The following is a 12,679-nucleotide window of genomic DNA, read 5'->3' on the forward strand; positions in this document are numbered from 1 at the left end:
AGAGAAGACTGGTGACGATCTGGTCACCAGTCATCTCTATGACCGTCGGAGGCCCGGGCGCGATGTGATGACGTCACGCCCGGGTCCCCGTAAGTAAACAAACCGCAATTGCGGCTAGTTTGAATGAGATCTGTGAATTTTTTTTCACGATCTCATTCTTTCCAGCCTGCAGGAGAGATGTGGGGTCTTATTGACCCCGCATCTCTCCTTAAAGAGGACCTGTCACACACATTCCTATTACAAGGGATGTTTACATTCCTTGTAATAGGAATAAAAGCGATTGAAAAAAAAAAAAGTGTAAAAAAAAGTGTAAAAAATAAAGAAATAAGTAAAATAAAAAAGAAAAAATAATAATAAAAAAATTAAAATGCCCCTGTCCCCGGTAGCTCGCGCTCAGAAGCGTACGCACACGTAAGTCCCGCCCACGTGTGTAAACGTCGTTCAAACCACACATGTGAGGTGTCGCCGCGTGCGTTAGAGCGTGTGCAACAATTCTAGCACTAGACCTCCCCTGTAACTCTAAACTGGCCACCTGTAAAAATTTTAAAGTGTCGCCTATGGAGATTTTTTTTTTTTTTTTTTTTTTTTTTTTTTTTATAAATTCTTTATTTTACCATTTTTCATCATTTCACATACACATTGCCTCTAACAAAGGTTTGTATCTTATCATACAGCATAAATCAACTTGATTCTTAACATCGGGCAATTTTTCCATTCTTTGATCAGGTCCATCTCTTTATCCTATACACCTTTTTCTTTATTAATCCTCGAGACTAAAATGCTAATGGACCTTAGCTTTCATCCTTTGCATCACCCGCATCTTTGACGTTAACTCTCCCCGTTAGAGACCTTGAAACCCCTTATTTTCCCTCATGGCTTCCTCCCCCCCCCTCCCTCCCCCCTCCATTCGAGCCTGTTGTTCAAAACCGTCACATTCTCAAAAAAAAAAAAAAAAAAAAAAAAGAGAAAGAAGAAAGAAAAGAAGAGAAGGAGAACGAGGAAAAAAAAAAAAAGACAAAGAACTCCAAACTACTCCCTCTCCCCTCCTCCTACTCCTCCCTTCCCCTATATCTGACAAAGGGTGCCCATATCTCCCTAATCCCCTCCTCTTGTTCCCTCAAAGCTGCCGTGAGATTCTCCATGTGTTGCATTTCTGTAATTTTTGCCAACCATTGTGGTCTACTTGGGGGGCAGGTACTCTTCCAAAGAGCTGGCACACATGCTCTAGCTGTGACCAATAGATGCCTTACTAGGGATTTCTTATATTTTTCTATTGATATCGGAATGTCTAGCAACAGGTATGTCGCCGGGTCCTCTCCCAAAGACATCTCAGTTATTTCTTCTATAACTTCGGATACCATTTTCCAAAAATCTTTCACTCCCTCACAGTTCCAAAAAATATGTAACAGAGTTCCCTCTTCTTTTTGACAGCGCCAACAAAGATTTGTCACTTGTGGGAAGATCTGGTTCAGAACTTCCGGCGTCCTATACCACCTGCTTAGGATTTTATACCCTCCCTCCTGAAATTTAGATGCCAGTGATGCCCTATGATTAAATTGAAATAGTTTTTTCTTCTGATTTTCTGTAAAAGTTACCCCTAAATCTCTCTCCCATGCCTGAATAAAGCTTATCTCTTGTGGGGCTTTTAATTCAATTATTAAAGAGTAAAACAGTGAGAGTGCATGTCTTACCGGCTCTCCCTTAAGACACAGTTTCTCAAATTCCGTCAGTGTTACTCTAACCCTTGTTTGTCCTTGGATTGAGCGTAGAAAGCCCCTTAACTGTCTTCTCCTATAAGGGTCCAAATCGTCAGAAAATTCCCTTTCTATTTCTTCATTTGACATTACACGATTCTCTCTCAAGAAATGTATCAATCTGGTTTTGCTCTGAATTTTTAAATTCCCAAAAATCGAGTCCCTTAGACCCGGAGTAGACGCTGGGTTCCCTAATATTGGTGTCATCGGATTCACATCAGTTTCCCCAACTGAGTTTCTAAGTGTTTTTTTAACTACACTAATTGTTGTATCTATCGTTGGGTGTCTTTTAACTGTCTGTGATAAAACAGATTTAGAGAGCCAGATTAGGCCTTCCAATGGAAGCTCCGACATTGCCTGTTCTAAAAGCACCCAGGGTTTATCCTTCGGTGCTATGCACCAGTCTAATGCTCTTGATAGATGTACCGCCTCATAGTAGGCCACTGGGTCCGGAAATCCTACCCCTCCCTTTTCTTTTGGTAGTGTAAGTATATCTCTTCTCACTCTGGCAGGTTTCCCCGCCCATATAAATCCCGCAAACTTAGCTCTGATTTCTTTCAAAAATCCCTGAGGTATTCTGGTTGGGAGTGTCTGTAATAAGTACAATAATCTTGGCATTGCATTCATTTTTATGATGTTGATTCTGCCGAACCAGGTAAACACCTCTCTATCCCACTTCAGTAGATCTTTTTTTATTTGTCTCATCAATGGGGCTAAATTTAACTCTAAAATTCTGTTTAATTTCTTCGGAATTTTAGTCCCCAGATATCCTATATGTGAGTTTGTCCACTTAAACGAGAAGAAGTTAGTTAATTGTAGTTGTTGCGCCGTGCTCATCTCAACCCCCATTGCCTCAGATTTATCATAGTTCACTTTAAAGTTTGAAAGTGCGCCATATTTATCTATCTCCGAGAGCAGTGGGGGCAGAGATAACGCCGGCTCAGTTATGAAAAACATTAAATCGTCCGCGAATGCTGCAAGCTTGTGTTCTCCCCCTCTCACGTCAATACCTCGAATATCTGTTCTTAACCTTATTGTCCTTAAAAAGGGTTCTAACGTTAAAATGAAGATAAGTGGCGATAATGGGCACCCTTGCCGCGTCCCATTGCAGATGTCAAAGGGGTCTGACATAATGCCATTTATCTTAATCTTAGCTTTCGGTCGAGAATACAAGCTCATAATCCATCTTTGCATCCCCTCTCGCAGTCCAATGTATTGTATAATTGTTTTTAAAAATTTCCAATCTACCCTATCGAACGCTTTTTCGGCGTCGGTCGAAACCAGTACTAAGGGCTTTTTGTTTGACTGTGAGAGGTGGATTGCATTTATCACTCGCTGCGTATTTTCTCTACCTTCTCTTCCTGGGGTGAACCCTACCTGATCCTGATGTATCAGACCAGGGATATAGGGTAGTAACCTATTTGCTAGGATTTTTGCGAAAATCTTTAAGTCTGTGTTCAGTAAAGATATTGGCCGATAATTTGTACATTGCGCTGGATCTTTCCCCTCCTTATGTATAACCGCTATGTGTGCCATGAGAGCTTCTTCTGGCATCTCCTGTCCTTCTCGTATTGAGTTATATGCATCCAAGAATCTTGGCATCAGTTTTTCTGCATAGGTCTTATAATAAAGGAGGGTAAATCCATCTGGACCGGGGGCTTTGCCTGGTTTTAGTAATTTAAGCGTGTTAGTGAATTCTTCTGCTGTAATCGGGCCTTCTAAGCTTCTCCCTATCTCCTCCGATAGTTTCGGCATTCCTGACTCCTCCATATATTTTTTTAATCTTTCCTCCCTCCCCTGAATCTTTGCTGTGTTCTGCTTCTCCTTTAACTGGTACAAACTCACATAGTAATTTCTAAATATTTTCGCAATTTCTTGCGGGGATTTGACTATCCTGTCTCCTGTTGTTTTGATTCCCTCAATGTGATTTTTGGCCCTTGCTTCTCCTAATGCTCTCGCTAGCATCCTACTAGGCTTATTCCCATATTCGAAAAAAGCTTGTTTACTTCTACTTAATGCCGCTTTTGCTTTGTCAGTTAGTAGTAGGTTCAGTTCATCTCGGGCCTTCTTCAGCTTCTCCTCTGCCTGTATTGCCAATGACTTTTTGTGTATTTTTTCTAGTCTACGTATTTCTCCCATCAACGATTCGATCTGTGCTCCTATCTGACGTTTCCTGTGTGCTCCCATTGATATTAGTATTCCTCTAATGTAGCACTTATGCGTTTCCCAAACGCAAGTTGGGGTCACCTCCCCTACCTCATTATTAGCAAAAAACATCTCTAGCTCCTGTGTTATCTTTCCTTCATACTCTGGGTCTTTTAACAAGGACTCGTTAATTTTCCAGTGCCACTCACGTGCTACGTGTTCCCCCAATTCCAATATACAGTTTATCGGTGAGTGGTCCGATATTGAAAAAGAACCAATGGAGGCCTCTACTATTCTTTGTACAAAGTTTTGAGATATAAATATATAATCTATTCTGGAATAGGTTTTATGTTTAGCCGAAAAAAAAGTGTAGTCTCGCTCATGTGGATGGGTAGTCCTCCAACAATCTACCACCTGTATCTCTTGTAACAATCTATTTGCTTTACTTAATTTACTGTATGCTATATGCGAGGTTCCCTTAGATGTATCGAGTATAGGGTCTAGAGCAATGTTTAAATCACCTGCCATTATTACCATGCCTTCCCTATTCTGGTACACCTTGTCTGTGTACTTCTCCAACGCTGCAATCTGTCCCTCGTTGGGCAAGTACACATTTACCAAGGTGACCTTCTGATCATTTAGATAACCTTTCACTATAAGAAGACGTCCTTCCTCGTCCTGGATTACACTTGTCTCTTTCCAGGAAATCATTTTTGAAAACATAATTGATACCCCCTTTGTCTTTGTTGTCAATGAGGAACTGTGGTACACTGTTGGGAATCTGTGGTTCCCCAGCTTTGGGATTTTATTTTTTCTAAAGTGTGTCTCCTGGAGGAATACTACATGCACTTTTGCTCTCCATAATTCTGCCATCAGTTTAGATCGTTTCTCCGGGTTATTTAACCCTTTTACGTTATAGGACATCACCGATATCTTTGCCATTTTGATGTTTTACTAAAAATTTTTCCCCACGGCTCCTATAGGGATGAGGACGGGATGAGGAAAAGGATCGGGGAGTCAGGATAGAGAGAGAGAAAGAGGAAGGAGGAGAAGAGAGAGAAAAAAAGAGAGAAAAAAAAAAAAAAAGAAAAACACAAGGGGGAGATGGTCCCAGGAAAAAAAAAAGAGAGAAAAAAAAAAAAATTCTTTCCTTTCCTTTCCCTTCCCCTTTCCCCCCCCCTCTTCTTCAAATCTGGCTGGTCCCCTAGGATCCCAGAGATGAAAGTAAAAAAATAAAAAGAGAAAAAAAAAAAAAAAAAAAAATTTGTTAGCGCCTCCGACTTCCCTCCACACGGAGGAGGGGCGCTCTAATGGGGATAGGTGTATGAGCACCGAGGAGAGTCACATCTTCCTGTTAGTCCGGGTGCAACCCGTTGATTAACCCTTGAACTCCTATATTTTTTTTTTATTATTTTAACCCCCCCTATACAGACAGAAAAAGACCATTTTAGTAACTAGGCATTTTATCCACCTACCATATGTTTCAACCCCGCATTTCTACCAGCCCCTTATCAACCCCTTTCCCTCCTGTGCCTCCCCTCGCCCTCTTTACATTACTTGCTTTTTACACTTCCAGTAATTCATTCGTCCATACACTTTTAACCTAAATTTTCCCTATTCCTTATCTTCCCGGGCTGGCTGTTATCCCACTTTATATCCTCCCCACCCCCCCTCCCCCTCCCCTTTTCCCCGTGTCACACACTAAATTTACCCTTTCCCTTAGTATCTCTATGTGTGGTACGTCTACTATACATTAATGTGAATTTTATTATAGCACGCTAATTAAGTGACCTTCATTGGTTTCACAAGTGATATCCAGTGATCCATTTTTCCGTTATTCCTCTCCCGGTGAATAAAACATCAATCTAATTACATAGAATTCCCAATTGGATTTGTGGCTAAGTGATTGGTTTATGACCCCTTCCTCCCACCCTCCATACTGGATTATATTTACCCCATTAACTACCCTTAGGTTAGTGGAAAAAAAAAAAAAATAATAATTTTTTAATAACCCACCCAGTTCACAAAAAAAAAAAAAAAAAAAACACACCCCACACTTATCTACCATTGTCCCCCCCCCCTTTATCCCACCCCCTCCCCTTTCTATAATAATATATATTATCTTTACCCCTAAACTTTACCCCTAAACTACCCTTGATTCAAAAAAAAAAAAAAACCCCACTCTTTATCCACCCTTACCCTCCCCCCCCCCCTCATTCCCCCCCCTACCCCTCTCTGGGTGGGAGAGGTTTCTAATCATTGGTTAACCTCTCTAACATCAAACCCTTCAGATACATATAGGAAAAAAAACTAGAAAACCAAATAAGACCATCAATCTTAATAAGAAAAAGCATATATACATTTGAGTCTAGCCAAAAAAAAAAAAAGGGGAGTCTCAAAAAAAAAGAAGGATTCTAGCACATTGCTTCCAGAGACAACCCTTGTCGGCTATATTAGACCCCTCTTAAACCAAGACTGGGATATTTTTCAACCAACTCCCTCTTCAAAAAGGGAGTTCCTACAGAGGGTGCCTACAGAGGGCGCCATCAAAGAGGGAGATAATGGGAGAAAAGAAAAAAGAATATTTATGTATAAACGACAAAACGAGAGAAAGAAAAACAGGCGTATTAAGTTTTTTCTTTTTAGAAAAGGGAGTTGGTTAATTATGTAAGACCCCCCTCCCCCTCCTGAAAGTTAATGTTAATATCAATAAACTTTCTCTCTTCCAGAATTGAGGGAGCGATCTTCCATGTTCCATATTGCCATTGTTACTATAACAGATAGGTCTAGGTCTGTCCTTCTGTCCATATCTTCCCTCTGTTTATCTAGCATCCCTCTCTGCTGCACCTGGTAAGTCCAGCCAATTAGGAACTTCTACTGGCGTTGTCCCCAAAAATTCAAATAGCGAGGGAAGCTGAGAGGGCTCTCTTAAATAAAAGTTCCTTCCTTCCTTTTTTACGTTTAAGGATAGAGGATAGCCCCATCTATATATAGCCTCTTGCCTGCGTATTAATTCAAGTAATGGTCTTAACAAGTGACGTCTTGCTTTGGTTTGCCAGCATAAGTCGGGGAATAACTGTATGCTTGCCCCCTCCCATGACACCGTTCCTTCTTTCCATGCTTCCCTTAGAAGTTCTTCCTTTATTCTAAAAAAATGTATCCGGCATAGCACATCACGAGGACTATTCTGTTCAGGGCTCCGATATGTAGGGACCTTATGGACCCTGTCCAACTCCAATGGGGTTTCTGGACTTTTTTTTAGAATTTTATTGAGAATAGACAAGACAGCTTCCCTGAGTGCAGGGCCCTCAAAGCTTTCGGGTATCCCTCTTATACGTACATTATTCCTCCTGCTTCTGTTATCAGCCTCTTCAGCCTTTAACTGCAATCTAACCAGTTGCTGTTGCTGCCTGTCAACTCTTTCCTCAAGGGCTACCAACCTACAGTCCACCGCCATTTGCTGGCTCTCCAAAACACAAATTTTCTGCTCCCCCACCACCACTTTTGCACGGACCTCCTCCATCTCTTCCTTTAAAGTGCTTGTCATAACCAATAACATTTTCTGAATGTCCTCCTTAGTTGGGAGAGCCTGGATGAGCCTGCTTAGCTGCCTGATATCTGGTGTCACTTCTAATGCAGATATATTCCTTGAACCCCCCAGGCTCTGTGTGTCAGACTTCATCTCCTCCTCTGGTGGACAGTAATTTGCTTTAGGCATTACAGTATTTATTATAATATTACCCTCCTTAAATACCGGTATATGTAATGTAGCAGGAGTGGTTACTGCAGTCAGTGTCTCTGCTGATACCTCTGTAGATGTCACCGTAGGCTCTATTATAGATTCTCCTGACACCCTTAATGCATCTGGTATGACAGGTAATATAGGTAAGGCTGACAATACCTCTACTGCGAATTCAGGGGTACCTCTCGTCAATTCCGTCAGCTTTGCAATCACTGCTTTCCTCTCAGCCTCAAGGGGTGTCATAACGCTTCTCACCCTCTCCTGGTCCTCCAGTATAGGCTCTCTCCTTACCGGCTGGTCTGCTGGGGTGAGTGCGGGTACTTGTGCTGCGGGTGCTGCCGTACACTTCGTCCCTTCGAGCAGCTGTAGTCTTCCTGAACCCAGAGTGACTGCAGTACCTTGGACTTGTTTCCCAGCAGCAGCTAGGCGGGGGCTTTCAGACAGCGACTCTCTCCTCTGAGCGTGACTTCCACGTGCGTCCTCCTGCCTCGCGTCGCCCCCTTTTACCGTCATATACCGCGTGATGTAAGAGTGACTGGGTACGTTCCCTGTGCTTCTTCCAGTGCTCTTTCCTCTCCGTGACATCGGTCTTGGTATGCGCGGTTAGAAAACAGCTGCGAGCGTCTGCTTCTCCCTCACACGCTTCCGTAAATTAGAGGGAAGGGGGGTCGGGGATTCACCGCTCCACTATTGAGCCGCACCACGGACCCAGCTCAGACTCTCCTTCTCTGCGCTCACTCCTCCATGCTCACATCACCTCCCCCGGAAACGGAGTCGTGTAAAAAATAAAGAAATAAGTAAAATAAAAAAGAAAAAATAATAATAAAAAAATTAAAATGCCCCTGTCCCCGGTAGCTCGCGCTCAGAAGCGTACGCACACGTAAGTCCCGCCCACGTGTGTAAACGTCGTTCAAACCACACATGTGAGGTGTCGCCGCGTGCGTTAGAGCGTGTGCAACAATTCTAGCACTAGACCTCCTCTGTAACTCTAAACTGGCAACCTGTAAAAATTTTAAAGTGTCGCCTATGGAGATTTTAAAGTAACGAAGTTTGGCGCCATTCCATGAGTGTACGCAATTTTAAAGCGTGACATGTTAGGTATCTAGTTACTCGGCGTAACATCATCTTTCATATTTTACCAAAAAATTGGGTTAATGTTACTGTTTTGTTATTTTTTAATTTATGAAACCATTTTTTTTACAAAAAAAAGCCGTTTAAAAAATTATTGCGCAAATACGGTGCAAGATAAAAAGTTGCAATGACCGCCATTTTATTCCCTAGGGTGTCTGCTAAAAAAACATATATAATGTTTGGGGGTTCTGAGTAATTTTCTAGCAAAAGAATGAGGATTTGTACATGTAGGAAAGAAGTGCCAGAATAGGCCCGGGAAGGAGGTGGGTTTTAAAGCCCGGTATTGAAGTGGTTAAAAAGAGCAGCATGGTGTGCTAATGGCCTGGTACGCTCTCCACATGTTACAATCTCCAATAAATCTACCAACAACTATGTAGTGCAAGCTTTATTGAATACAAATTGGATAGATGAAGTAGGTCCCCAAATTATATAGTTTTGGTAAATGTGAAGGAGATTTATGACTGACTGGCCAGTCTTTGCACGAACGTATGGTTAAATTTAGACGCATCTTGAATGTTGGCACCAACTTCTTTGGTGCTTATCAATGTTTATGGGGTTCTCGCTGATGTTACTTCCCGTTAGTATTGGTGTCCCAGCACTCATCTCTTTTACTTATTCAGCCAAACCTGAAAAGGGAAGAAATCTACTCCTATTCTGTTTGGCTGCTCCAGCTGAATAGAAGTAGTCTTTCCACTCTAGGCTTTATGACACTTTTGTTAATGGTCACAGATACAACCAAAGAAAGGTCTCCCAGTTAGTTATACTTCCATGTTATGTGCCTTCCAGTCTGTTACCAGATTACATTACAGCTGCCAAGGCTTTGAAGCTTTAAATCAGATGATTGGCGAGAATTCCATATTATGTTCCATACCTTGGTCTGTACATTCCATCTATTGGTTTCCTTTAAAGTAGATCTCAAAGCCGTGTTTCCTACCTATAGCTGAGCGGTGGTTCATGGCAGTGAGCAGTCACTAGACGTGTCTCCACCTCACTTTAATGAGGCGTAAACATTGCCTTTGAGACTGATTCTCCCGTCACTCCTTGCTATTTTAGGAGTTGGGGTGTAGGAGACAATGCAGTTCCTGTATCACTTGGTAAACCATGGCTGCGTTGGTGAGTGGTGCTGTCTGAGCTATGGTAAGCAGGGCAGGTCCAAGTTGTAGTGGCAGCTTTGCCATTAAGAGTGCAGGTAGTGTGGTGATTTTATTTTGCTGTCCAGTACGTATTCACTTGAGGGTTTGTTCACACCAGATGTATTTGAACACATGCACAGTAAAATTGTTTTCCCGCCACCCTTGTTCACACTACTGCATTCAGTTCCAGTACAGCGCTTGCATTGTTTTTCACCAGAGCGCATATAAATACAAGGGGGGGAAGCTAACTTCTAATCTAACTCTTCTGGTGATTCATACTCCCCTGCCCACTTCCTGGTTTAGTAGAAAATGTGTGCGTATGGTTTGCAGAGCTGTGCAGGTTCCTGTGCATATCTGGAGATAGCTAGAAAAAAAACCTGTGTAGATGGTGAAGCAAGGCCCAGGAAGGAGCAGAAAGAGACCTAAAGAAAATGCTAGCATATTCCTTAAATGTCAAAGATTTTTCAGGTGAAATAAAAGGCAGTGGAACACATTACTAATTCATTAACCTCATAATGATCCAGTAACACATAAATATGGCATCCTGGAGGTGGGCTTTAAACCTGGGCACCACATGTGTGGTCCTGCGCTCCCAGCACAGAGATCAGGCTCTTGCCAACACTCTGGACTCCTGGTTCCATCATCTCTGCGATAGCCTCTGATTGGCTATCACAGTGTTCGGTCACTGTACAGCCCGTCCACATGTTTTTTTCTTTCTCTTCTGAATAGAGAGAGAAATACGTTGTATCCACAAACGCCTGAAGAAGGGAAAAAAAAAAAAAAAAAAAAAACATTTAGAAAAAAAAATGGCTCGGTCAAGGTTTGATCTAGGTTGGTGTTGAGGTCAAAGGTCATGTCCGCAATTTTGGGTAGGACTTAAAATATATATATATATTTTTTAATGCATTTTTAGGATTGGTGTGATTTAGGTAGGATAGAAAAAGCAAAATGCTTGTTATTGTTTCTGGGCTGTACTACAGGTACAAACAACAAATGACTTACAAATATGTGGTGTCACCGCAATCATTGGGAATAGGAGAATTTTATTATGGGTTGTTGTTTTGGTGGTAAGTTATGGTGTTGGCTAGAAATATACAGCCTAATTTTTAAATAAAATATTTTTTTGTTCTACAATTTTTGGCCCAGTTTTCCTTTGATTAAAAAAATAAATACAAAATCAGGGGATATCCATTACCATGCACCACCAAATAAAAGCCCAATTTGTCCTGAAAAAAATGTATAAAGTAGTTGCAATCATATGTACAGTTTTACCAACACGTGTCAAAGTTTCAAAGCTGCGTCACGGCGTTTAAGGTTTATTACCCTCGGCCATGAAGGGGGTAAAAAGGCTTGGAAAGCACGCATGTGAAAACACACACTGAATGCGGGGATTGTGCTGTGAACAAGCCCTAAACAAATGGCTGACAATGCTGGGAGAAATTCAGAAGCCGTTTTCCAGCTTTGACAGACACCCAACAATAGCAAGTGGAACATTTACACTAATACTGGCGGGATCATGAGATGTGTTTTTGAGTCTCAAAAATAGTCACGCATTATAATAAATCAAATGGATCAAGTGCAGCTGTTATACGTCCTAAAACTCATATTTTTGCCCACATTTGCATTTCAAACTTTTTTTTTTTAATGTTTAGATTCAATGCTTACAAAACATTGAGGGTTTTTTTTTTCTATTTCAACAAATTGTACTTACGCTATTTCATCTTCCATCTGTCCCAACAGAAGCAAACGGACCAAATGTGTTAACTGACACTTCGTTCGACTCATGTCCATCCTGCGCTTGCTGTGTTTTCTGGTTGATCTGAAGCATGAATGAAGTCTGTCATCTCTGAACATGATCATGGCATTGGGCTTGTCGGGTCACCTGACAGTCTCTGATTTACTGTTAACTTTCTACGAGTCTTTCTCCTCTTTCTCTCTCTATAGTCAGTATTTTGGGAGTGCATGTAAATATAGAATGTTTTCCAGATGCTGTTGTTGGAGTCTTTCTTTCCCCTTAGAAAAAAATGCTGTTTTATTAGAAAGCGAATGCTAATGTGTGTAGTTACTTTAGGGGCTTTTCCTTGTAAATATTTGCTTTTTATCCAAACATTTAGTAAGGGACATTTTATGCTATGCATAGATGTTCCCGAGAATTTAATTATGTTTAGTTATTTTCTCCTAAAATTTTATTTAAGTGTTCCTCTTTTCCATTATTAAAGAAAAGTATATATTTTACAAGTAAATTAATCACGACTGCTGTTATATGCTTGGTCTTCAAAGAAAGAAAATTGTGTATTTTCAGTATTTGCTTTGATTCATTATAGTAAAATTCACCTTAAAATCATTTCTTTATACATTTTTCACATTTTATATGCTTGCTGTTTCATTTTGTCATAATCATGTTCCATACTCCTTTTGCTTATGCTTTCTGTACCATCCATTTGCACATTATACTGGTAGGTAGGGCAGCTAGAATACTTAACAATGACATACAACTGCGGGCTACGTAACCCAGTATGTCTTCTAAATTGTGTTCCTAGCTGATCTTGCATTAAAATGCAAATTCAAATTATTACTGTGCCCCCTGAACAAAAAACACGAACTCAAATCTAAAAACGAAAGGATTAAAAGAAAACTTAAAGTTCTAACTTGGGACTTTGGCTTCTGGCCACTTCTGTAGTTGGGCCACTGTGCCAGTGTTACCTCCTCCTCAATAGTGCTGGAGCTCATTTTTGTGGGATATGGAATGTTTAATATTTAATTTACAAAATCGA

General features: G+C 41.0%; 1 protein-coding gene across 2 annotated transcripts in view; it reads left to right on the plus strand.

The window, feature by feature from the left end:
- ZSWIM9 (zinc finger SWIM-type containing 9) overlaps positions 1-12,249 on the plus strand; it is a 50,481-nt gene extending 38,232 nt beyond the window's left edge. For both annotated transcript variants that reach the window (XM_040325571.1, XM_040325570.1), the window contains exon 9: positions 11,646-12,249. In XM_040325571.1, the coding sequence (XP_040181505.1) occupies positions 11,646-11,669 (24 nt within the window). In that variant the 3' untranslated portion in view covers positions 11,670-12,249. The remainder of the gene's footprint in view (positions 1-11,645) is intronic.
- The last annotated feature ends 430 nt before the right edge of the window (positions 12,250-12,679 follow it).

Source organism: Rana temporaria, chromosome 10 (genome assembly GCF_905171775.1).
Source record: "Rana temporaria chromosome 10, aRanTem1.1, whole genome shotgun sequence".
In the NCBI taxonomy this organism is placed as follows: domain Eukaryota; kingdom Metazoa; phylum Chordata; class Amphibia; order Anura; family Ranidae; genus Rana; species Rana temporaria.